Below are 25,857 nucleotides of genomic sequence, written 5' to 3'. Positions count from 1 at the left end.
TGAAAAGGTTTTATCCATCGTGACATAAAGAGCAGCAGAGTTATGCCTTCCTTTTGATTCTTTTGCTATTTAATAAATAAACCGATGCAGACATACCTCGTATTGATCTCCTGGGCAGAGCCGAGCGAAGCCAGCCAGACCTGAGAAGGAAAGACACAGAGGGGATGTGGGAGGGCCTGGGCTGCCAAGCATGGCTGAGCCCAGAAGTGGGGTGCAGTGGGGTGCCCAGGGCCACCACTGCCACACTTGGACAGAAGAGAGCAACACTCTCCTGCAGCCCCCCAGCTGATGTTTATATTCCCCTCTTACTGCTGCCTGTGCACCCTCCAAGACAACCCACCATCTTAATTTTCTATTTTCTTGTTTAATTTATATAAAATTCATTGGGCTGTGGTTTCTTGCACATGAAAGATTTATACCTTCCATCTTTTTTCCCTATTAGAGCCTGAAGTTTCCTTTCATATAGTAACAACAGAAAAAGGAGAAACACCTTCCTGACATCATCTGGCTTCTCAGCTGAGAGCCCCTCCCATGGCGAGGTGCAGGCGAGCTGCTGATATCCCTGTAGTGCTGCTCAACGCTGTCTGACCCAGCTCCACACTTCAACACAGATCCCTTTTTAGCACATCCTCAGAGAGGCACAGCAAGCAACAGGGCCTCCTTCTGCTTAGTGTTTCCATAACATTATCATTCCCATAATAGCTGAGTGTCTTTCAATAGTAAGTGCATCACAAAATATGACTGGCATCTGTAATACCAGATTAATCCATTTTTCCCCAGAGTGGGAGAAGTAGCACAGCAAAGCACTTGTGATCTATGTTTGGTTTTGGGTTTTTTTAAGGTAGGACATAACAATGCTATTTTTATATCAGCACTATGCATATGAAATGAAAGTTTCCTGAGGCTCCACACTGAAATCCAAGGGGAATTACCAGCCCTCTCCTGGCCTGCTGACCTGCTTTTCTACAGGATTCAACTGGTTGTTTTTCCCACAGAGGGAGCTTCTCCTTTCTCACAGATTCCCCTCAGTATGCAGCCATTGCACTTGTTTTGGTATAAAAACTTACTCAGCTTTGCCTATGTGAGCCTAAATCTATGCCTCTAGTGTTGCAGTGCCCAAAGAAAGCGTCTTGAGGCCACATTAAAAGCCTGAGGCAGAGAGAGGGATGCCCCAACAGAACACACTGGGGTGTGTTAAAATCAAGGCAAGTATGAGGAGCCCTAGGAGTCCTGGCTGTATTTGCAGGGATGAATTAGTTCTGCTAGCTGTACTGTAGGAGCAACTCAATCCCTGCATGCAGTCATGGGCTCTCCCTGCTTATCTGCCTCTTCCATTTCTTTGACCAGAAAATAGTTCTCTTTGCTCATCTTAGTGTTCAGAGAGGCCCTTGCACAGAGCTCATATTACCAATTCCTTTCTAATTTATTTACTGTTAATAAATAATTTAGGATTACTAGCACTCCACCACTGCTTCTCTCTCCCCAGGCACGCTTTTATAAGTGAATTTGATCTCTCCTGGGACACATCATCGAAAGCATCTGAGGAAAATAAAAGGTCTTTTTTTTTGCCCAGTGTATGGGGAGGGTGGGTGAGGAAACTCCAGCTTAAAACTCCATATGGATGTTGAAGTCGGTGAGCTGTGACTGGCCCAACCAGGCTGGCCAAGTCTTTTCAGAATGATGAAGAGGAGGCTAAATGCTGACTTGACAATAGGCCATAAGTACTTTCGTAGGAAACAACAGGGGACAGGGTGATCACGGGGCTGTGGGAAGGAGGCAGGGCCACCTGGAGCTCATGCAGCACATGCAGCTCTGCTGGTGGACAGGATGCTGGACTCCTGGCTGCTGGTGGTGGGCTCTGTGTAGCAGAGCCACTGGTGAGTCAGGCCAGCAAATTGTTCTCTCTTTAGTGAAACATCTGGGCTCTTCACCTCCTGCTGTCCTGGCTCTTCAAACAGCTATAAGGGCACTTTCCTGTACATCACAACAGGACAAGCAGATTCCATACAGGAATTTCCACACTCGCTTTCCCTGGTAAATTTCAACAACTGATTAATTCTGATCAGTTAGCTAAGCCTGCTGGCACATTTATTATCTTGATTCTGCAAAATGATTAGGCTTTTATTTTTCTATAAATATAAGTCATAAAAGCTCTGTGCAGCTCCCCTGCTTCCTGACAGCATTGTGTAGGTTGGCTTGCTTTCAGTGTAAGTGACAGAGGGCACAAAATAAAAATAACTTTCACTGGAATGGCTAGGAACAGATAAGCTTTGGGGAGAGGAATGCTTTGGTTTTAAATTAGATCCTAAAGTTAGCTGGATATGCTGCAGTATAACTTGAGGGGGAAACTTGCTGTGTGATCTGCAGCCTTTTTTGCCAGAGCTGCTGCAAGCCTTAGCAATAGCAATGGCTATATTGTCCTATAGGATTCCTATTCCTAGGGAAAACTATCTAGATAGAAATCTCAGATGCCCTAATTAGAGAATACTTAGTATGGCTTTTCTCTTTGCTGTTTTCTAATTTGGGCTTCTTTATGTGATGCAAACTGTGTTCAGCAGCAGCTGCTGCTTGTGCTCTGCTCCCACATGTGAGTATAGCACCTGCCTTCTCCAGAGCCCTTGAGTTCTGCCAGAGGATTTGGCATCCAAAAGAGAAGGGTCCAGATCTCTTCAGACAAGACATTTATGACACTGTGACACCTTCTGCAACATGTCCCACTGCCAGGAACTGTGCACTGCATTTACAGCAAGTAAAGAAATGCCCCAAGGGAGCTGGAAAATCCCTTTACACACTCTGTGACATTGCTTCATTCAACATGTCCGTGCTGTGGATCTGCTGTGGGTTCTTGTACAGAAGTATCTGTCTCTGTGTGTTCATCTAAAACCTGAGTTCTCCTGAGCTAGGAGAACTCCAACATCTGCTGCAATTGTTTTCTCTAATATGAGAGCACAGAGTAGCTATTTTAATTTAATCTAAGATTAATCTTAATCTCATGCAATGCAATCATAGGAAACAACTGTGACAAGGCAGGCAGAATAAAAACCTTGTATGAGATTTCTGAGCTCTCAAAACTCCACCAGCAATACTGTGGATGTTTTTAATTGCAAGATACCAAGTGAAGAATTAGGAGTTCATAAATATTTAGATGCTGACTTTGTTTTATAGAACCATTCTAATGCCAGTAACTGAAGATCCAAAAAAGATATCCACTCCTAGTATCTTCTTTAAGACATTGAGTCTTAAAGGGATAACAGCATTAGCAATACCTGATGATCCACTGAGGCTTCAAGTAAAATTTATTTCAGTGTATTCAAATCCATAAACTCTCCTGTCATATAGACAAGGAATAAAATGGAAAAGTGGAAGCCATCACAGAGTTAGCCAGGAAAACTATCCCCAGCTTTTTGCTTTTTTTACATTTGGTCAAAAATAGTATTGGTCACAATTAGTAAAGGAGTTAGAAATAGCTGATGTCAAATTAAAAAGCTATTTTAAATTTTGAGTTCGGCTCCATGGAAATTCAGATAATTTCCCAGTCACCTTCTCAAAGAATTACTGAAAATAGAGGCAAAAATGACAGCAGTCTTTAAAACTGAACTGCTTTGGCTGTTGGGAGGAGTCTTTGTGGGAGGTAATTAGTCTAGAAAACAAAAAGCAGAACCTCAGAAAGCCTGTAAGCATTGGTGTTTCTGTTTCTGTAATCCTTTCCAGTGGGCAGGGGTGTGAATAGGGGGTTTGAAGGCCCAGCAATGGGTGAGAAACCCCACCTGTCATAAATGCATGTCACACAGCACGTCTCAATTCCCTCACCAATGTGTGCAGCAACTGCTACTGTTTCTGAGAAAGAAGGGAAAGGTGAAAAGGCACTTACCTTTCATCTTGATGCAGAACTCCCCCAATAGGTTTTCCAGCTCTGCTTCTATGGTACACATGTTCTGTGTTGGAAAAGAGAACAATGAGGGCAGACAAAACTTCTCTGGGGTTTATTTTTTAAGGTCTGTTTGTAAGGATAGATTCAAGATATTTTGCAATAAAATCAATCTCAGAGTCATCCTTCTTGTTTACCTAGGGGTGACCCTAAAAATGGCAGCTATGCCTGCTTTTTTTTGACACTGCAACCCTGTGCTTGTCTGCTGCTGCATGCTAATCCTCAAGATGGCAAGAGGGAAGCTTTGGCCCTTGGAGTGTAACCTGTTCACTTTTCTGGTCCTCTCCAGCCAGGACTTGTGCCAACAGCAGCAGCTCTATGGTGAAGTGGCTCCCAGCATGATTTAATCTCTCAAGAAACGTGGACTACATTAAGAAAGAAGGCTGTGAGAGATGGATATTAGACCCTCTCCAGTTCTTCCTTCAGGTTTTGGAAGGTTGTCACAGCTTGTGTGCTGGGAAGTCTGCAACACTGTTAGACTTGTTCACCATCTCCTGCCTGTTTAATAAAATAGATTTTGATCACAGCAAGTACAACACACAGAATGCCTATGTCTGTAGGCACATCATTTCCAGTCAAGCTGCCATCCCTACATCTGCAGGTGGGAAGGAGGTAGTTGGAGTTTAAGTAGGTTTGGGGCAGATTGATGCTTTTGCTTTTGTGCTGCAGTTCCTAGGTATAACCCTGCTCTTATAGAGTCTAAACTGTTATTTCAAGGAACTCTTTGGGCTCATGTAACCTGTCTTTGTCAGTCATCAGGTATTCACCTGAAGAAAAAGAAATACTAATTCCTCTTTGATGAGTTTTCTTTTATTTCTGGATGAAACTCTTCCTGAAATTAGTGGCAAAGTTCCCATGGCTTTCAAACAGAGTGAGAGTGAAAAGAATGAACTGATGAGGATATACCTCTGTGTACTCCTTGTAGCTCCTGTTGATTTCAGTCAAACTCTCTCGAGCTGCTTTGCTGGCAGGAGACATTGCAAAAGCTTGCTTCATTTTGCTGGCACCATCACAGAGACGTCTTTGGATACAATAGGCTTCATAAAGCTCATCCACCTAGTGGGAACAAGGGAAGTTTACTGAAAAAACCCCAGAAACCCCAGCAAAATAAAGCCAACACAATGAAGTAATTTGCATTAAAAGAAAACTCAGCCAAACCATTATACCCAATGGAGGAGCTGAGGAAATGAAGCTGTGATAGTGTTACAGTCTGTGGAAAAGAAACACAAGATGAAAGTAACTTCCACTGTAAAAATCTCAATAGAGCAACAGTAGATGCCAGCAATTCACCTGCTTGCCCTGCATGCCTCTAAGCATTGTTACTTGTGTTCTCCCCATCGTACCAGTGAGGCAGGAATGCAGCCAGCTTCTCAAACATCTTGCTGTGGAAGAGCTCTTTAAAAGGCAACTGCAATGTCCACACTGCCAAATGCAACTGGAAGTGGTAAATGACACATTTAGCAGGGTCAGCAGTGGCTCTGGTTCCTTAATATCAGCCATGGATCAAAGCTGTTGCAATATCAAACCTGTTCCAATACTACTAATAGGTAGTCTTGGAAGCTGGGAGTGGTATTTTGAACTTTTACTGTCCATGCTCCAGAAACTGGAGTCATACTAGGAGTCAGCACAAGAAAAGGGCTTACAAACAGCTGATGTCAAATTTTAAAAGTATTTTGAACTTCAAGTCCCCTAGACACTTACATCTAGTAATTTTCTTACACTCCCTTGACATAACTTAGGGACCCAACATATTGTCAATGCCCTGAAGTTTTGCAAAGCACAGTCACACACAGTTTGAAGTCACACCTGGATCTAGCTTCAGAGGAGCAATGGATTTACACACATTGTGCTTTGGTTTCCCTTTTCCCTCTAATCCCTGTACTGAATGCACACATTTACTACAACTGAGTAATATATGTACATATATACACAAGCTATATATAGTGGTTTTTTATTTTTATAAACTAAATCTGCCAGATACAGAAGATGTGGGTTTTCTAATCTGACTATCAGGGTAAGGAGAAGGACAGGAATGAAAGAAGCTGTCTCTTCTTTCTGCTTCTAGCATCCCTCCTAAAACAGGATGATATTTGGGTTTTGCCAAAAAATTGTGAAATCAAGAGGTCACTCTGGGTCCCACAGTGCTCCTCCTCAGCAATGGATCTTCATGGCAGAATTTCTCTCTATGAAAGCATCCAGCACCTTGGCTTCATCAGTCTGTGACTTTGTGTACTGCATTAGAGATGGGCCTGATGTGACAATCCTGGCATGTTTCCAATCCCACTTTCCAAGCCTGCTTAATCTCTAACAATAAGTGCTGTTGCTAATTTGTTTGGAACAGGACTTGTCTTCCTGATGGCTTCAAAGCCTTGGGTCAATTTTTACAAGGCTATCTTGGATAACTGGTGGCCGAAGCCTCTGACCTGAGGGCACTCCACCCAAAACAGGGATGCTTTGCAAAATGAAAGAGTTCAGCATAAATTAATGAAGGCAAGGTAACATTTTACCATTTTGAAGTTACAAAAACAGCTTTCTGCACTCATACTCACTCCTGTTTCTCTAGCTAGCCAGCAAGCTAAAGACAGCTACTATAAATAGATGTCACTTGGTATTTACCTCTGACATTGGAGTGGAGCCTTGGTCTGGGATTGATATCCTGCTCCTGCCCATGTGAATGTAGCTAGGACATGCTCAACTGCTCCCCAAGTATGTGGGATCTGCTGCGGTGCACCCCATCTTCCTTGGTTTGCTTCCTTTACAGAGCAGTGGCAGGTAAAAGACAGAGGGCACCTCTGTGTCCCTGATTAAATACTGCTGAAAAAACCTTTTCTGTCATTAGGAACAAAGATGTTTCTCCACCTGCCCAAGCCTGTGGGCTTTAATGCCACACACTTGGTTCCTTTTGTCTCTGTTGCCATAGGTTACAGAGAGTGAACTCATGCAGTTGGCAAGCCTGAGTAACACTGACCAGCGTTACCTCTCGTGTTTAGCGCTTTTCACTCTTATTCTAAACCCAGAAACCATTAGCTCTGAGCAGGCTGAAGTGGGAAGGATTTGAATGGAAATGTTCCTTAAGTACTAATTTTTGCCATTCATGTTGCCAGCAAGGGAGTAGGTGGCTTGGGGAACAAAATCTCAGTCTATCACCTCATGATTTATATTTTTATTTTCAGCTCCAAGAGTAAGAGGACTGAAATTAAAAGGTTTGGATAGGTTGTCATAATTAGAGGACTTGAAGCTGCACAAATGCTTTTTAAATGACTCTCAAAGGACATTTCATCTGTCAAAAATAATTCATTCCTTTGTCAGGCTTAAAAAAGCAACTAATCACTAGCAGATATGTTTATAAGTAAGAGAATACACGCCATGGATTTCATCCAGCTCTAACACGTATTAGTGTAAATCACAAGTACCTGCACCAATATTCTTACCGATGCATTCAAATGGATGTGGGCCCCAAACCATGCAGCAAAAGCATTAGCAGTGAAATCCAGGAATAAATCCAAACTAGCTGCTGTGTGTGCTAGAGATAACTGCTGAATTAAATTGCTTTCAGATGCAACTCTCCTTCTGCCTCAAGTCTGACAATAAGCATGCTGTGAGATAGATTTTCCCCAGCAGGTCTCCAACCCAATGTTCTCTCTGTACCTAAAAGTATGTGGGAGTGTCTTGGGGCATGGCTGGACCTTGGGATCTATGTGGAAACCCTTTCTTTGGCTCTGACCACCAGCCTATCATGGAAAAACCAGCCAGTCTGAGAGCGGCCTCCCCAGCACAAAGGGGTAGCAGGAGGCCAAGGGTTTGTTTCCTCAATAATATAGGGACAGATGCAGAAGAAAGATGATAGGAGAGAGCTCATTACCTTGCTAATGTGGAACTCCAGCCTTCTCATGTATCTCTCAACTGCTTTGATTTGCTGAAAGAAAGAAAAAGGCAGAGGTGAGGCACCTTTAAATAAATCAGTAAGCCACTGCCATGCTAGCTCTGCTAGTCCCCATGGGTCCAAGATATTCCTCCTTAAAACACACAGGATTTCCATGACCATGAATCCAGAATCAGTTGTCCCACCCTACTACTGTTAAGCTGCTGCTGACAATGAAGCTTCTTCATTCCTTTACCTATTTTTAAATTACATTTTCTAATTATTTTTTAAATTATAAAAAAAAAAAAAACAAACAAAAAAAACCCCAAAACAAAACAAACAAACAAACAAACAAAAAAAAAAAAAAAACAAAGAAAAGAAAGCAGAGCTTTTTTTAGGTTAAAAATAACGTTTTCAGTACTTTAAAATCCCATATTAATTTTGATCAGGTTTTGCATTTCAAGATCCATTGTCTTCCTTAGCAAGTTGGTTTTGAGAATAAACTCAAGCTTGGCATTTTGACTGAAAAAAAAGTCAGACTTTTTCAGGAAATGTTTTTGCAAGATTTCTTTCACCCAAATTTTCCTGCAGGCAAAATATATTTTCAATTTTTCTTTCTTCAGAACTCACAGGAGCAGGAATGAACTGGGGCTTGACCTGGATCCCCCCCAGCCCTCTGTGCACTGCTATCCGCCCCCATCTGACTGGGGGCTGGCTAAGAGAATTTGCACAAGGGAATGGATTTAATGGCTGTCAGCTGACAGAAAAAGGAAGTCTCTCCTCTGCTTCCTTCTTTGCTTGCCTGGCAGGGGTCTGTCTCTCTGTCTGTGCCCATCCCAGAGCCAGTCTGACCTGGCAGACCTCAGAAAAAGGGTTGGTGGGGCACGTTTGACACCAGATCAGTGAGCACACTGTGTTTGATGCTGCATTAGTGGGCAATGCCAGAGCCCCTGGGAAGAGGAGGGGAGTGGGACTTCTTCCTTTGAAATGCAGGTGTTGGCATGGCCAGCAGATCCCTCTGAGAAAGGTTTCCATGTACATTGTAAGGATATTAATGCTTTCTTGCAAAATGAGTGTTGAAGGGAGTAGCATACCTTATCTAAATCGTACAGGACTCCCTGCAACAGAGAACACAAAACTGATTAATTTTGCAACACAACAGCACCATGAGAAAATAGTGTTTGACACTCAGAAATCACAAACAAGACAATGGCTAAAAGGGAAGAAGAGCACCAGTGCAAATTCCCTGTATCCCACACCCATCCCTTGGCTGCTCCAGCACCTCAAGAAGGCCACTGTGCACCTACACATGAAAAAGCATGGCACGTACCAGGCGGGAGTTTCTTTTCATGTCTTTTAACTGAGTAGTCAGCTTATCCAGCTCTGTCTGGTGAACTTCCAGATACTCACTGCAAACGCAAACCAGAGAACGATGCATGAGCTCTGCAGCACATACCAAGCTGGCTGATGACCATCCTAAAAGAAAATCTACCTGACAAATGGCTTTCCTCACGGGATGTGTTTACAGACAAAAAACTCATTTACGTTGATCTGTCCTAAAAGCAGCTCCCTGCTGCCTTTTTGGGAATAAATAGGAGCCCACTTATTTAACTGTGTAAGAGCTTGGTGTTCTCTTTACACTGAACAACCAGTTTCAAGTAAGCTAATCTGCTGCTCAGTTTATGGGCTGGTGCCTTCCAGTCGCTACGCCTGTATCTGGCTGATTAAAGCCCTGTTATCATCTGGGATGTTATCTGAAAGGCAATACAAGCCTTTGATAGGACTCTAGGAAACTCAGGGGGAAAAAAAATCTGATGCTGAAATCCCAGACTGGGAGCTTTTCTCAAAATGTGAATGGAAATGGGATTCTGCCTCCTGTATTCCTGTTTCCCATACAAATATTTTAGATACTAAGTGTCACAATCCAGACTTCCTCTTATGAGGAAGGATCCCTGCTTTTGTTTCTCTAGGTTCTAAAATGTCACAGAAAGCTTCAGTCACCAAGCAGGATAAAAGCTCTTACTCCAGGCCACTCTTCAGGGCTCGGTAGACCTCTTCCATCCTTTTAGGCTGGGGCTCTTTGGGCGTGGTGCTGTTCTTATGGCCCAAATTATGCATTTTCTTCACCTTTGCTTGGGGCTTCTTGAGCGCTGAGGAATTTTCAATAAAGGAGTTACACCTGCAAAATGAACATCAAAGAATAAGAAATCCCTATAAATCATAGAAATCTCAAAGGAGTTTAGCTTGAAGAAATCTTGTGATATTATCTCTGCTAGCAAAAAATGAATCTGCTTCTGTGCCTGCCCATTAAAGGTCTGCATTTCTTTATGGGTTAAGAATCTGAGCAGCCTGGGATATGTGCTTCCCAAGACATAACTGCTTATCTGGAAATGCAAGGCCGAGTCTGAGGCTCATCAGACATTTCTCTGTCTTACATTATGCCTGTCCTAACTCACATTAGAGAGTCCGTGAGAGAGCTGAGCCACATCCAGGTGCTAAACAGAAAGGGGAGCCCAGATAATCTCAGGTATAAAGCCTGCAGATCCTAAGGAAGATTGGGATTTGATTGAGTTTCTGGAGAACAGCGTCACAGGTCTTGAGTATGCAGGGCATGGCAAAGTGAGGACAGTTGGGCTGCATACAGGTGCCTCTTTGGGGGCTTTGCTTTGCCAGCATCTAACAACCATCATTGACTTGGGCTGACAATAGGAAGCCCTTTGCCTACTGTTACTCCTCAGTTGCTAACTGGTGGTCTGGCACTGGGAGAGTACACAAGTTAAAATCAATTGTACAGTAGCCTCTGGGAGCATCCAGGACTGCATGGCTTGGGCATGCCTGATTCAAAGCCCTAAGTCCTGTGTAGCTAAGTGGCAGTGCACAGAAAGGCTCCAAGCCAAGCTCAGGGAAACAGCTTTGTTTTGGATTCGTGGTGGTGCAGCAGCGAGAAAACTGTCTTTTAGGCAGCAGTGGTCTTAAACAGGAGGCGATGGCAAGTGTATATGTGCAGTGTTCCTGCACATTTCACATGTTGAAAAGATCACTGCATAAGTTAAAACTGTTCTCTGAAATTCTCTCACAGCTCTGAGGCATGTGAGGAAGCCCTGCATTAATGGGGGAGAGGCAAACAGGCCAAGGGTAACACCTTAGTTATACAAAAAATATAGACACATTTTAGCCTAGGACATTTTATTTGGCAGAGAGTCAGAAAGATAGAAGTCCTCTCTCACCTCCTTTCTCCTTTCATCCCCTAAAGCCCAGAAGTCCCTTATAGCCTGATTTTGAAATTCCCCTTGGAGAGCAAGGGCACTTGCCTGGACCGTCTTTCCTGAAGCCCGCTGAAGCCAGCGAAGGACTGACTTCTAATAATCCCATTAGGACCTCCTGGGGAGAATGAATGTGATCCTATTGACATGATGTCAGAGAGCCTTGGAGATATTCCTGAAAAACAACAGAAAGCATGTCAGTGAGGGTGGAATTACAGTAAAAGGCAGGCAGTGAGGCCAGACAGCCTGGTGTCCATCCGTGACATTAAGGGGTACCTGAACCCCACGAAGGGCTGCAAGCCAGGGCACAAATCTGTGTGCATTTCCAAATCATGCCCACTCAAAACCAAAACAATACTATTCAAACTTCTGACTTCCAGCCCAGAGTCTACTGAAAAATGTATCAGAGACACAAAGAGGGTCTGGATGTGGGTCTAGAAACCAGATACTTCAATGCGATAATCCCAATGCCATCTCCAATTTCTGCCAGGCCAAGCATGCTTCACCCCCAGCCCCAGCATCCTGATCTGTCCTGGAAATTATTATGGGAGCATGGAGAGCTCTTGGAGGTGCTCACCATCACTGCAAAGTGTGATTATACACAGTAATAATTTTTAAAAGGATTGATACATCATGAATGCCCTGCAGCTCCCCTTTGATCCTTGCTCCCATGGCTGCTCAGCCTAGGGGCTGCTGAGAAGGAAGACAGAGTGGCTGTGTGTGCAGCCATGACATGCCGTGATGAGAGGGATGCCCTCCACTGCGAAGAGAGAGGAGTAAACAAGCTCCAGGCACTGTATGCTCTGCATTTCATGCGTCTGGGTGGGGGGAGCTCAGCAGGGAGGAAGCCCTGGCCCTCTGTGTGCTCATTTCCAATGCCCAGCTTGGCATCTGCACTAAACTAGGATGATTTCAATCCATCCACAAATAAATAGCAGAGAAGTGCTACGGTTCACAGCAGCTCTGTCTGCTGCCACAAGGGAAAATGGGGACACCTTGTCTTCCTTCTCTCCTTAATCCACTGTTTTTCTTGTCTCTGCCCTTGGCAGACAATTAAATTGATTTTTCTACTGGCTTGGTTTTGTGCTGCCCTGGTAAGAGGAGTGGCCCCACCAATTTGTGAGGAGCACCAAGGCCAACACAGGCCAGGCAGCAGGGCAGGGAGCAGGAGGAAAATGGGGATGCTGGAGAAGAGGGAGCTGGTCAGTGGGTGATGCCAGACATGGCTCCCCCATCCTGCAGGACCCATCCTCTCACTGCCTCCATCCTTCCTGGGATGTCAGTTCAGCTGATGACACCACTGTGCTGTGAAACGGACTGAGAAACTAGGCCAGCTTAAAAATAACCTGACAGAAAATGAAAAAGAGGGGTTTTAGCAGTTCTTTTCCATCTATTTTAAAAGCTGGACCCAGCCTGCCCCATGGCTCCAGTTCATTTCACTCCAGTAGCTGGGCTGAGGGATGAGCTTGGTAATGAAGCAGGATGGCATGGCAGGGGCTGGAGCTGCCTGCAGGCAGTGGAGCTGATGTTCTGTGAAACTCTGACCTACAGGGCTGAGGGGGTGACAGCAAGTCTAAATCGCTCTCTCATCCCCACAGGTCAGGAACGACTGAGAGTGCCCAATAAAACAGCCATTTGTGAAAGCCAGACATCTACACTGTGAGCCTTCACAACTGAACATATTTATTAATGATAAGCACCAGAGCTACGTGCTGCTTGCATGGCAAACATTCACTGCAGAAAGCAAATACGTGGGGAAACATTGTGCACTGCTCAGTTATATTTAATTTGGAGCATTAAACTGGGCAAATATTCTTTGGGGTGGCAGTGGGTGCCATGGCAAACTACTGTTTCTCTTTGGAGGAGACTGCATTGCCCAAGGAGCAGCTTTGTCAGGAATATTTCTGCAAGAACATTGCCAGAAACACATCTTCCAATCCCAGCATTGCCAGCACTACTGCTAATGAGACATTTTCTCTATTGCACAACCCAACCAGAGTACATCTTCCTGTTTTGGAAGTGAGAGCTGTCCCCCTGACTGAACAGCTACAGAGATACCACATGGGGTGCAGTGAAAGACAGCTTCCTCCTCCCCTGTGGTCAGCAGGCAATGGTACTTCACCATTCATGTCCCTGCCTAGCCCAGATGCAGCCCACTAAGCTCAGAGAGTTTAACCACAGCAAGGATAAATCCCTGGGACACAGAAGCTGCTTTCAGGCAGAGCAGGACCATGAGCACCTGTGTTGGGCACAAACCCAGGGAAAGGGGAGAGCATGGAGGAGCAGAGAGTCTCTGGAGCTGCTGTTCCTCACCAACTCAGAAGATACCAGAAAATTCTCAGAAGATACTTTGGCTAACTTACACAGGAATAAACATGCTCCAGCCACAGCTGGAGGTACTTGAGTCTTTGCTCACTGAGAGCCCAAATTTGGCTCTGTACTCACCCCTACATGCATAAGGCTCTCTGCACACCTCTGCAGGGCTGAGCTGTGCTCAGGTTTGCAGATACCTGGCACAGCACTTGCCAGAAGGCATTTTGCAGCTTCCAGGATCAAACCTCACATCCCTATAGACTGTAGAGAGTTTCCCTCTGCCAGATTATGCCTAACAGTTCAAACTGCACAGAGAGCCACCTCCTGCGAGACAGAGCGGAAACCACCCGACCACAGCACTCTGGGGGCTGCACAGCAAGCTCCCTTTGGGTGTGCAAATAACCTTTAGACAATTAGGCTGCAATCTGCATGCTACCATACAAGGATTTGCATCAAAAATCTGGTCCAGAGTGCCAAGGAGCAGAAAGAAAATCCCTTGCAAGTGTTCAGTACTTGCACGGCTTGACAAGATGATTAACACACTCACCCTGACAACATCTGGAGACCTAGGAGGAGCTAAACAACACTGACAGAGGAGATTTAGCAGCCTAAACACCAACAATTCCTCAAAAAAATAAGAGAGATTAAAAAAAAAATGAACTTGGGTGCTAATCACAACCACACTGACTATGAAAAGGGCTTTAGATTCAAAACTGTTGTGAAAATGCTAGCATCTTCTGCATGATGTCTCTTCTCTATTAACATGATCAGAACACTAATGGCTTTCACTCTGAACAGAATCTTAAGTGTCCAAATCTGACTGTGCAGAAACACTGGAACTGTTTTGATTTTCTTTTCCTTTGGGCAAACTTAAAAAATAAATAATCTTGGAAAAGGAATGCACTTATTTATTTTCTTTATTTTGCTCAAGCACTCAGATGGCTTTAAAAGGCTTTAGTAGCTAAGACTATCCCCAAGATACTAGAAAAATGTGCAAGAAGTGCCATTGAAATGCAAATTGAAGACCTGCCTGGAGCTACTTTTGCTTTGCTTCTGCATAAAATGGTCAGAACCCAGAGCCCAGATAGGCTTGTGGCCTCTCCCTATATATTATATATAATCTTGGTGAATAATGTATGTTTAATTTCTGTACAGAAGAAAACTGAGATAAAAGGAGGTAGCAGTAGGAACTGGTGAAATCCCCCAGTTCTGTTCAGTTATTTTCCATTGGTCAGGTAAAAGGTTGACTCTATTGTACCAACACCAACTGTTCTTAAGATTTAGACTAATATTCATAATGTGACATCTCAGACACTTCCAACCAACCTCAGAAAATTGCAGACCCTGCATCAGCCCCTTGGCCCAGATTCCCAGAGACAATGGCTGCATATGGGCACTGCATCGATGGATTATTAATGATACCCATCTCGCAAATACACTTTGAGTGATGAGTATCTGTCATGTTGTTGTGATACCCTCTGTTGGGAGGCGTTTCTCTTCCTGCCTCTTAAACCATTCACAGGTCTCTCTGCTATCAACTACATAAACCTACCTCTGAATTTAATAGTACAGCTGTGTCCTGACGATCTGCATGACTGCAGTTGCTAGTATAATTTCAGCAAGGCTCAGCCCCTGAGGGCTCACCCAGCTCTCTTACTGACCTGATGGGTATCCCCACAGCTGAACACTGCTAAGGGCATTCTGGTGCTATGCCAAGGGAGTGATCGAGTTTCTCAGTCTACATTTAGCACTTATATGATATAATGCTACTGTCTTCTACATGCAATATAAATATTGCTCTCAATATAATGTAAGTTGCACATCTAAAATGATATTAAATGCTTCTGTGATTTGAGAGGTCCCCTTCAGCAGTGGATATAATGACTACACTTACACTTTTAAATCTATATAGTTAATGAACCAGGGATGTTTCATTTTAAAAAGACAGCAGTCTCCTTACTGCTAATATAAGCATGCCCTGTGTAGAAGTATAATTAATATAATTAGTACTGCCCATACTAAGTGCACAGCAGTTGAATGATGAGCCCATCAGTGAGTCAAGGGATAAGGTGAAATCCTACCAGTACTCCTCTGCCCTATTCGCTGACAGCTTGCAGCACAGAATGGCAGATAATTGATGATGTCTCTGTCCCCAGGGAAATGAAAGTCCCCTCTCTCAGCTCTTCTTTCAGTCTGGAAATGGGGAAGCAGCTGAGCCTGAGCTAATGAGTGGGGAAAGGACAATCACTTTCACAGGGCTGCCCTCTCTTCATCACCCTCAGCATAGGCCTCTACCTCCCACAGTGCCAAAATATTTGATAAACAGTATTTGATTCAAACTAAGAGGAAAAATTCAGGCTGAAACATATTTGCTAAATCTAGTTTAACTTTTGCACAGCCTTTTTTCTTTGCTTCTTCCCCATGACCAGTTTGGAGATGGTATTTTTTGCTCACCACATGACGAGGGGAAGGTGGTTTTGCTAGACATGTGCTAACAGCCATGTAAAGCTGCAATATACAGTGGTGAGGGTGCCCTTAATTCCTCCTGTTCTGTGTAGCAGCTACAGTTATGGCTCCAGGTCTAGAATTTGCTGTAAGGTGTAAGGGAGTTGTCGGCAGCTGAGGCTTCGAGAACACTTCAGAATTACGTATAATTGCTGATTAAATGGGAATGTGGGATAGGGCTGAATGACTGAAAGCATCCTTGATCATCCTTTCTTCCTATATTATTTTCTTGTGTGACATATGGTTCAAGGTCCATTCTGGATCTAAGGAGAGGTAGTCCCTGCAGTGACGTGGTTTCTATGTTGATCTATGATGGTCTGCAGGCTGCCTGTTAAAAATCAAGTGATAATTATCTAGGTTAGGGTGAGCCAAGGGGGCCCACTAACTAATGTGAGTGAATGGCTACAAAAGGCAACCAATTATGTTTGCTGTGCTAGGAACATTTCTTACCTGCAAACCTGGGGTATGTCTGACAAAAGAGCCGATATCTTTGTGACTAATGAAAGAAAAGAACATTTTCCTCTCTCATCTATGCCAAGGTCTATATGCTGCTTAGTGGGCTGGCTGGCCTACAAAGGAGACAAACTTTTGAATGCAATGAGATCACAATTAGGACCATGCATGTCTCCAAAAGACAACCACAATAAGGGAAGGAACTAGTCATGTCATACTCCAAAACAGCCAATTCCTTCTGCTTTGCACTCGTAAACCCAAAGAGCAAAATGAAATTCTAAACTAACACACGTTCACAGTGCCAAGCTCATTCAGTGCACCTTCAATTCATGCTCCTTGCTTTTGTAGCCTGAGTCTAGTAATTTTTAATATATATTTTCCAACTTCTTCCTTCTGATTTAGCTGAATCACTTTGGCAATACAAGGCCAGCATGGCCACTAGCCCAAATAACCACCTGGAATTTATGATTTTCATGCTTCCTAGCCTCCCAGAAGGTACAGAGGCATGCGTCTTGGATGAGAAAATAGACATCCTTTTGGGTTTTTAAACATAAAAATTTGACAGTGCTAAGTGGATAAGAGTACTCAGGAGCACTATAAAAACTTTCACAAGAAATTTAATTCTTGCACAAGACTTTTTATACTTTCAGGACAAAAACTCTTAAGCATGAGTGAGTAGGCTCACAATTTCTGTATGTGTCAAGAAGATTTCTGTGGGGTGAGGGACTCCTGGAAGCACCTGTAGAAAGGTGTCTTCTGTTGGTCATTCGATCACACAAATTACAACCTTCATGGCACTTTATCCTCCCTTGTGCAGGGCAGCATTTGCTAGAACTGCACAGACATGTGAGCTCCATCTGAAGAACTATTCTTGGTTGCCAGAATAAAATCATGTGCATTTGTTCCACCCAAGCCCAAGGCTTAGAGATATTCCTAAATAGTAGCATATGGCTGCACCGACAGCACACTTCCCAAGCCTACATCAGCCGGTGAAAGGCCAGCACACCCGTGAGCTGCATGCGTTAATTTTAGTGCACAGAACGAGCCACGTGGGCTTCCCCACACGGCTGAAGAGCAGTGCTGCACAGAGAAGGAGCCGCAGCTGAGATGGAGCCCCCTCCTTCAAACAAGACATGTGGGAGCACATGGGACACGCTTGGGTGGGCATCAAAGCCATTGGCAGCCACAGCACAGGAAGGGAAACTTCTGCCCTGCCTCTTGCAGCAGCAAGAATCTCAGCTGAGCCCACTGCAGCTCATCCTGCTCTCCCTGAGGTGGTCTCTTCCATGTCTCACCATGGACATCCTCAGCACTGACTGTCCAGCAAGATCTCTCTGAAGGTTTGAGCACACTTCTCACTGATGCCTTTATGTCCATCAGAGACACCCACAGTGATTCTTGTATTAGCTGTATTTCAATACCTTCAATTCAGGTGGATTCTGTTCTTGCAATGCACAAAGAAATGTTTATGCAGCTGATGCATCTTTTATAGCTTTTAAGCCCACAGCTGGGAGCTTTACTTTTTCATGCAGAAATCCCCGCAAGTGAGCACAAGCCGCCATTACCCGTTTCTAATAAATGAAAATGTATTTCAGTACCAAATTTCAGCTTTTGTTGCAAATTGTAACAAGCCTTAGGAAAAAGGCTTGTACTTTATGGCTTAATTTCTGTAAGAGCATTTTAAATGTTGCATGTAAGGGCATTTTCAATTCAAATGCTAGCTCATCACTAGACATCCTGACCAGAAATACAAATTGTCTACCATCTGGAACAGCCCATGCTGTTCTTCTGCTCCTCCTACCCAAACTAGATGATGTACATGAACCTTTTTATTGCATAAAAAGCAACAGAATACTAAGAAGAAAGCTACCAGTCCAGGTCAAGAGCAAAATGGTAAAGTAGATATGGCTGTAAGTGCATAGAACCTGAATAGCTGATGCTCCCACTGCAATATATTAGCTCCATATATTCAGTAAGTTATCTCTCACACCAGTCTAGGTACCAAAGTACATGTGAGGACTTTGCATTTCATTTTATGTTTATTGTAAAACATGTCTTTGCCTCTAATTCCCATTACCTCACAGAACACAGAAATAAGGATTGGCAGTGGCTAAGGTGAAAGCAGCACTCTTTTTGTCTCATACCACAGTCAGCCTTCTTCCTCCCCTTTTTGCAGCTACTCCCCCAGAACTCTCAGTGCAATGCCCCCATTCCTCTGTTTTTGTTGTCAGGGAGCCTCTGCTTAACCTTCCTTCAGAGAAAGACCCACACTGCACCTTCCCCTTGGTATAGCTGAAAACCCAAGGAGAGGGAAATGCAAATGAGTTATTTCACTGTAATAAACTCAAGGAAAATAAACTTGATCCTAAATGGCTCCGCACACAACAGATGGGTTCGTGGCAGCTGACCTCCTTTTTTTTTTCAGTTGCAACATTTATTTCACACTGGTGGCTGGGGTGAGCATGCGCAGGAGCCCACATGGAGCCCTCCCTAATCTTGCTCCCTACATCATTAGAGACATGTGGCAATCGTATTCAGCTTGCATTAGCATAAATAAGCAAAATTTGGTGTTGTACTTATGAGTGTGGCTGAGGGATCAGAATCTGACCATCTTATTACATTTGACATTCATTTATCTCAAACTCACCCCAGCATGCAGAATTATCTTTGATTAGAAGTCAACTCCAATTCTACTCATCACGGATAATTCTTTATGTCAATGTAAGATTTAATTAAAAACCAAGTCCCACTGCCATTCAAGTGCTGGCAAATAATCTAAAGAAAAAGCACTGCTAAAACCCAACTGAGAACAATCCTCTCGTGCTTTAAATCCACCTTGCACAAAATCCCTAACAAGCGGTTCAGCAGAGTGGCCTGAGCACACAATTAACCACACTGTCATTGGGGCAGCACGGCACAGTCATAAAGGTGCAAGACTCTGGGCAGCTCTGTTATCTACCCCTGCATCAGGAGATAAACTACAAGGAGCAACCTTGTCAGCAGTAAGACTAGCAGGATGAAAAACAGGTTGTGGGAACTCCTCCAGCCAGGAGCAGCCTGATTACTTCTCTACCTCTTTTAGCATAGGCCTGGTTGGCCACAGATGTTGGGTGGAATTTTAATTTCTTAGCTCAGACCACAAGAAGTGACCAACTGATTACCCATTTTGGCAAGCACTAGCATTAGGGGAGGCCTAGGAACCGGTGAGTGCTGCAGGTGGTCTCCCTTCACCCTTACTGACTAACAGGAACATCTGGAGTAACAAGCCCAGGAGTCCATCTGAGCACAAGTGGAGTAAGACAGCACTAATGTCAACAGACACAGCTCCAGTGGGAGTCCTTTGGCAAAATCCATGATGAATCTGAGCAGTGACCTAAATTTGCATGTCAAGTGTAAGCAGCACAGAGTGGCTTCACTTTCTCAGACTGTGCAAGGAATGAATACAAAAATCTTCTCCATGACAGGAGAAAAAAAGCAATGGCTAGGAAAGTTGTCCTTGAGAACTCTGATTTCTTTAATTACTTTGCACCAATATTTTTGCTGCTTTACAACCCTCATTTAATGCAGATGGCAGCAGCAGAGGCAAGGACAGCGAGCTGAGGTTACCATTTCTTTGCATCTGCAGGAAAGTAAAGGCATCAAGTAAACACATGCAAAATGGTTTGGGTAACCAGTGGGCTGCTCTAGAGATTATTTGTTTTCCCTCAGCCAAGACAGACAAACTGGCTGTTCTCAGTATCCACTCCAGGTACACTCTAATATAAGCATGAGTGAGCTAAATTAAACAAGGACGCCAGGCTTTTCATCCCTGAAAGGAAAGTAAAACATCATTGTTGTCAAATCCCTTCAGCCACTAATGGGATACAAACGCTTTGCTGCTCCTCTTTAAATACATGGGATTAGGGTGACTTAAAACTCCGTGGATGTTTATATGATCATTCTATTTCCAGAAGTGTCATAATGGCACACTGCTCCCTAAAATACTGTGGAAGATACACTGTTACATGTCCTAGGATGAAGATCTTTAAAGCTGGATGTTCTTCTTCCAGACATGAGCATTGCAGAAATGGATTTATTTAATCTTTTTGACACCTTACAAGTGTGGCCACTTAAAGAGCATTGCCATAAAAGTCCTGTGTTACTTCATTTACATTTGGTTATAGCATCTGTCTGAAGCTCTCTTGCAGTACATCAAGTAGCTGAACACTGTCCATGCACAACCAAGAATGGCTGTCTGCTCTGATGCAACTCGCTTGTCTCTTGGCTTCAGCTCATTTTAAAATTCAAAACTTCAGTCTTCTCACATACATGACTTTATGAAATTTTATTTAAAGTTATGGCAGAGTTTATTATTCTCTTGGCTACACTATTTTAAGCTTAAAAAACCTCTTCAAGGCACAGGATATAAGAGTACATATCTAATACCATCAAACAGCCTAAACTTCTCCCAAAACACCATCATTTTCTCTGGTCAGGATCATTAAAGGATTTGTAAGAAGCATCTGAAAGAGCATAATGGGGTACGGGTCTATGCTAGGGTCCCTCTTGGGAAAAGCTTGTGTTTGTGACACTGGAAAAAGAGGGCTGATGACCAACAGGGCAGCTGAGCAAAACAGAAAAGGAGATGGCTATGTGCAGACTGCCAGAAGACACAGCTATCCTAACCCTGTCCCACACAGTTATCTTATACCAGGTATCCACAAAAAGAGCAGAACAGCTTTATAGACACGCAAGTGTTTACAGGAAGCACTTGAAAAAACATCTAGAGTTTTAGGCAGACCTTCTCTCCTTGCCACCACTTTGTGAAACCACATTTCATTTCAACACTTATCAAGATGACTCAACAATGTGCAACTGGAGCCCAGAAAGCCAGCAATATTCTGTGCTGCATCAAAAGCAACATGGGCAGCAGGGTGAGGGACACTGCCCCTCTGCTCTGGTGAGACCCCATGTCAAGTACTGCATCCACATCTGGGGCCCTCAGCACAGGAAAGACATGGACATGCTGGAGTGAGTCCTGAGGAGGGCACAGACAGGATCAGAGGAATGGAGCACCTCTCTTACAAAGACAGGCTGAGAGAGGCGGGGTTGTTCAGCTGGCAAAGAGAAGGCTCCAAAGAGACTGGATTGTAGCCTTTCAGTACTTGAAGGAGGCTCATAAGAAAGATCAAACTCCTCAGCAGGCCCTGTAGTAACAGGACAAGGGGCAATCCTTTATAACTAAAAGAGGGTAGGTTTAGACTAGATAAAAGGAAGAAATTATTTACAATGAGGGTGTTGAAACACTGGAAAATCTACAACAGAGTAGCTGCAGATGCTCCATTCCTGGAAACATTTGAGGTTGACTTGGACTCTACATTGAACAAACCTGGTCTACTGGAAGGTGCTCATGATAGGGGCAGGATTGGAATGAGACGGCCCTTAAAGGTCCCTTCCAACATAAACCATTCTACAACTCTGAGTTTCTCAGCACAGAAAAGCTGTTCCATCTTGTCTCTGCAATGGCTTGGCAAAGGAGGTTACGCTGAACAGTCACTGACTGGCACAGTTCTGGTTTGGGCCAGACAGGGCTTTCTTACACAACTACTGTGCGTATTTTGGGAAGCATGGACCAAAGATCATTCCCAAAGCAGTGCTAATGTACTTTCCTCCTCTGAAAGGCAGGGGAGCTTTATGCCATAGATACAGGCTGGTCTGTGCCTGCTGCTGTTTCTGCCCAAAAACATTCACAAACACCTGTAGTTTGCTGTCACAGACAAAACCAATACAAACCCGATTAAACCCTTAAATCTACAGCAGGTATTTCTAGTCAGGGTTAATTAATAAATCTAATTTGTAGTGGACATTAAAAAAAATCAAATCCCGAGTTTAAAATGCCATATCCTGCAGCTATGCTATAGGATTAGTTACCATTTGAGTTTTCTAGACACAGAGACATTACAGATAAATCGAGCATGAACCAAAAAGATCTGACAGGGCTTTTGTCACTGAACTACAAGGTAATTATCTTGTGTAACTTTTCATTACACAAATTAAAGCAGTGCATCTTGGCACATCCCTGCTATTCCACAGTATGCCATTTAAAAGAAAGATCTACTGGGGCCATTGCAGGTTAATGACAAGCTTTTAGGAATGACCCCATGGCTTGTCCTCTGCTGCCCTTCCTTTCTTCTTTCCTTCTCTGTTGATTTCTGCATTTTCCTATTCATGTCATATTAACAGACCATCATTAAGGATATAAGAAAAGAAGGATATCATGGCTTTTCATGAGGATGGAAAATTATTTTGCCCCTTTGCCAATGGAGGCAATTGTCTTCCTCAGCTGGTGGCAGCACGGCATGCCCACAAGAAATACAGTGCCTGGAAGAACCTTGTGTACAGGGTTCAGTTTAAGATAGGAGTTGCTACACTGGATCCACTGCCACCACCTTCTCTACTAGGAAGGAAGATTGTTTTCTTTTTAAGGGTAGAGCTAGGAGAGAATGGGAAAAAAGCAATCCTTTGCTAGTTAACTGCATACGAAAAGCCATCTAACATTCAGAGAACTTCTGTTTTCAGTGCAGGGCATGGAAATCAAATGTATTGAAAGCACTTCCAGTCCAGCACCTGCATGATGGAACAAGTCTTTGTGGTCCAGCTGTCATCTGGGGAGATGATGACAACATTTCCCTCTGATTTCAAAGAAAGCAAAGCCGTAGTTTATGCAGGCAGAATTTTAAGCTGATTATTCTCTGGCCTCAGCTGAGTCTTAGCATTTTTAATATAGCTTTGGTTTGGTTTTGTGTAGCACAGATGACTTACTGCAGTGAGCAACTCCAGCTCCTGGCTTTATTAATCTGAACATCTAAAAAACTAAACATTCTTCTCTGTTTATTTTAGCAAAGATCTCTTCTTATACACAAGATTTTATGTATATCTAAGTAGATGTGACCTGCAAGTGTCACACTGAATTCAAGAAAAAGCCTTGTGAATCAAAGAGCACCTCACAGCCAACTCTTCCAATGCCACCAGCACCTCTTTGTGAAAACTCAAGTCCTTCTTTTAACTAATAGAACACTGTCTTGTGGATGTACTGAATGAGACAAGGAAAGGGCAGTCAGTCATGCAGGGCAACACATTACACACTTAATTGAGCATTGGCAACAGCGCTGTCACCCACTGATGTGCCTCTGTGGTTGGGAAAGTGCACAGGTTGCTGCCATGATCCAGCAATGCTTACGGGGTGACCAGAGAAAAAGGTGTGTCCATACCCATGGAGACTCACTGGCCAAAGGCTACTAGCAGGGATATTATGGCACAGAGCTGTAACATACCCTACTACTTCTGTACCACAGTTGAAAAGTTTTAAAACCAAACACTTTAAAATTAAATACTAACTGAGGATGTTAAGCTGCTTAATTATGGAAAATACATTTTCCTTCATGTTATACAACAAGAAAATGCCTATCAGACTTTGAATACAGAGTGACACTGTCTGCCCTACCTGCCTGCAGCAGTATCACAGACCACTGTCACCATCTCAACCCCAAGCACAAGCCCTGATCCTCAAGGCATCCTCAAGGGGTGCATTCGCTATAAGCAAAAATTTTATTCCTCTGTTCAGATTCAGACTTCTAGCAGATGCAAGACAAATCTGACAATGAAGAAGACACCTCACAGAGGCACAAATCAAGCAGTTTTGGCTGGCCAGACAGCAAGATGTTAATTTGGGAAAAGGGAAGTTCTGGTGTTCAACCTTGCATGGTCTGTTGAAATATGAACTTTCTGCCACTATTAACAGATGCTTATTTGCCTGTCTCTTACAGATTTCACTGAAAAGGAGATCCTTTTTTTGGTCAGCTCAAATACAAATGTATAATAGTAAAAGATAAGGTTGGTCTAGACTGGTGTTTTGCAGAGGCAAAGGCACAAGCTAAAACCAGAACCTTGGTGATGACCAGATAGATTTTCTCTGCTGCAACTGCTTTTTGGAGTTAATGGATGACTAGAAGCTTTCCTGTTGATAAGGCTCTTCAGGACAAAATCATCTACGACAAATCTCTGGGCGTTGCAGCTAGGTGAGGTTTTTTGATTAAAAAAAAAAAAGTTAATTACAGAAGGGATTATTTGAAACAGTTCTGGTGTTACTGAAGGGTTACCAGCAGGCTGCACAACCTGGAAAGCAATAGCTGCTGCTGCAGCTAATCAGGCTGTTTGAGGGCCAGGACAGAGGGCAGGCTGGGAGCAGTGGGACAGCAGTAATGAGATGGTTGGCTCTGCCAGCCAAGGTCAGCTTACTGGAGGCATCAGAGACCAGAGAGCCTCTGATGCTCTAAAAGGGCTGGAAGATAAAATGTATTATTGTGACTACTTCATGTGTTGCACTGATTCCAGGGAACTGTCAGCTTCAATTTGTTCCTCCCATTGAAAAGAAGAAAGATGCTCGCATACTTCTGCGCTAATCCGTCATTTCTTTTGTGCTGCTTGGGAAGTAAAAATTACAGGATACCCTTGCAACATAAAAAGACACAAGAAAAAGATAACTTTAGGAAAAAAAGGCCAGTTACTTCTTGTGTCATGCTTAGAGGACTCACTTCTTGAGTCCACCGGGTGCAGAGCCTGTATGCAAAGAACAAGGCAAGGTCTGTACTTGTGGCTACCAAAAAGCAATTCAAGTACACCATAAACCTGCCCTTCTCCACATCTCCCAAATCCCATGGGGCAGCATGTATTGGGACTGTAATTTTTTATCATGGCTTGGTTCCTGGCAGCTCCCTAATTAACATGGATGGGACTGGGGAGGTGGAATCTTCTTTCTTCCAAACAACACCAGACCCAGCAGCAAAAACACTTCAAAGCTAGAGCTGAAGAGCAAAAATTCAAGAGATTTAATCCAAATCCCCTGGATGCAGGCTTGTAGTGATAGGAGGAGGGGTAATGGTTTTAAACTATAAGAGGGCAGATTTAGGCAGGATATGAGAATTTTTCTTTTTACTATTAGGGTGGTGAAACACTGGCACAGGTTGCCCAGAGAGGTGGTAGATGCCTCATCTCTGGGAACATTTAAGGTCAGGTTGGACAGGTCTCTGAGGAACCTGATCTAGTTGAAGATATACCTGCTCAATGCAGGGAGCTTGGACTAGATGGCCTTTAAAAGTCACTTCCAACCTAAGCCATTCTATGATTCTGTGAAGGCTGAGATAAAACTGGTGCCCACTTGCAGTAAAACAAGAGCTGAAGGTTGTCTGTCCCTAGGCTGCCAGATGGGGATAACAACAGCTCCCAGAGAAGATTACCTGGTACCCACTGCTTCCTTTCCCCTTGAAATACCTGCCTGGAGGTATTCCAGGTGCCAGAGCACCAGCTTTATGGGAAGGGACAGGACAGGATTAATCCCCAGGCCAGCCACACAGCCTACGTGGGTGCAGATAAGCGAAGGCACGAGCAGCATTTGCACTGAGAAACAGAAATAAAGCTGCAGAAGAGCTGTGGGCAAGAAAACGCAGTTTCTGCTTTGATTTGGGGCATGTAGGGAAGGACAGTCAGGGAGGTCA

General features: G+C 43.7%; 1 protein-coding gene across 5 annotated transcripts in view; it reads right to left on the bottom strand.

The window, feature by feature from the left end:
- The window catches only part of RIPOR2 (RHO family interacting cell polarization regulator 2), a 68,820-nt gene that overhangs the window by 23,043 nt on the left and 19,920 nt on the right, over positions 1-25,857 (bottom strand). For all 5 annotated transcript variants that reach the window (XM_059473510.1, XM_059473481.1, XM_059473520.1 and 2 more), the window contains exons 2-9: positions 11,102-11,228; positions 9,814-9,969; positions 9,121-9,199; positions 8,885-8,908; positions 7,791-7,844; positions 4,835-4,984; positions 3,872-3,935; positions 97-140 (exon numbers count right to left, since the gene is read on the bottom strand). In XM_059473510.1, coding sequence (XP_059329493.1) covers positions 97-140; positions 3,872-3,935; positions 4,835-4,984; positions 7,791-7,844; positions 8,885-8,908; positions 9,121-9,199; positions 9,814-9,969; positions 11,102-11,228 — 698 coding nt within the window. The remainder of the gene's footprint in view (positions 1-96; positions 141-3,871; positions 3,936-4,834; positions 4,985-7,790; positions 7,845-8,884; positions 8,909-9,120; positions 9,200-9,813; positions 9,970-11,101; positions 11,229-25,857) is intronic.

The sequence above is a fragment of the Ammospiza nelsoni genome, chromosome 1, assembly GCF_027579445.1.
Source record: "Ammospiza nelsoni isolate bAmmNel1 chromosome 1, bAmmNel1.pri, whole genome shotgun sequence".
Classification (NCBI taxonomy): domain Eukaryota; kingdom Metazoa; phylum Chordata; class Aves; order Passeriformes; family Passerellidae; genus Ammospiza; species Ammospiza nelsoni.
Note: the sequence above shows the minus strand (reverse complement) of the source record. Positions and strands in the feature narration are given on the sequence as shown.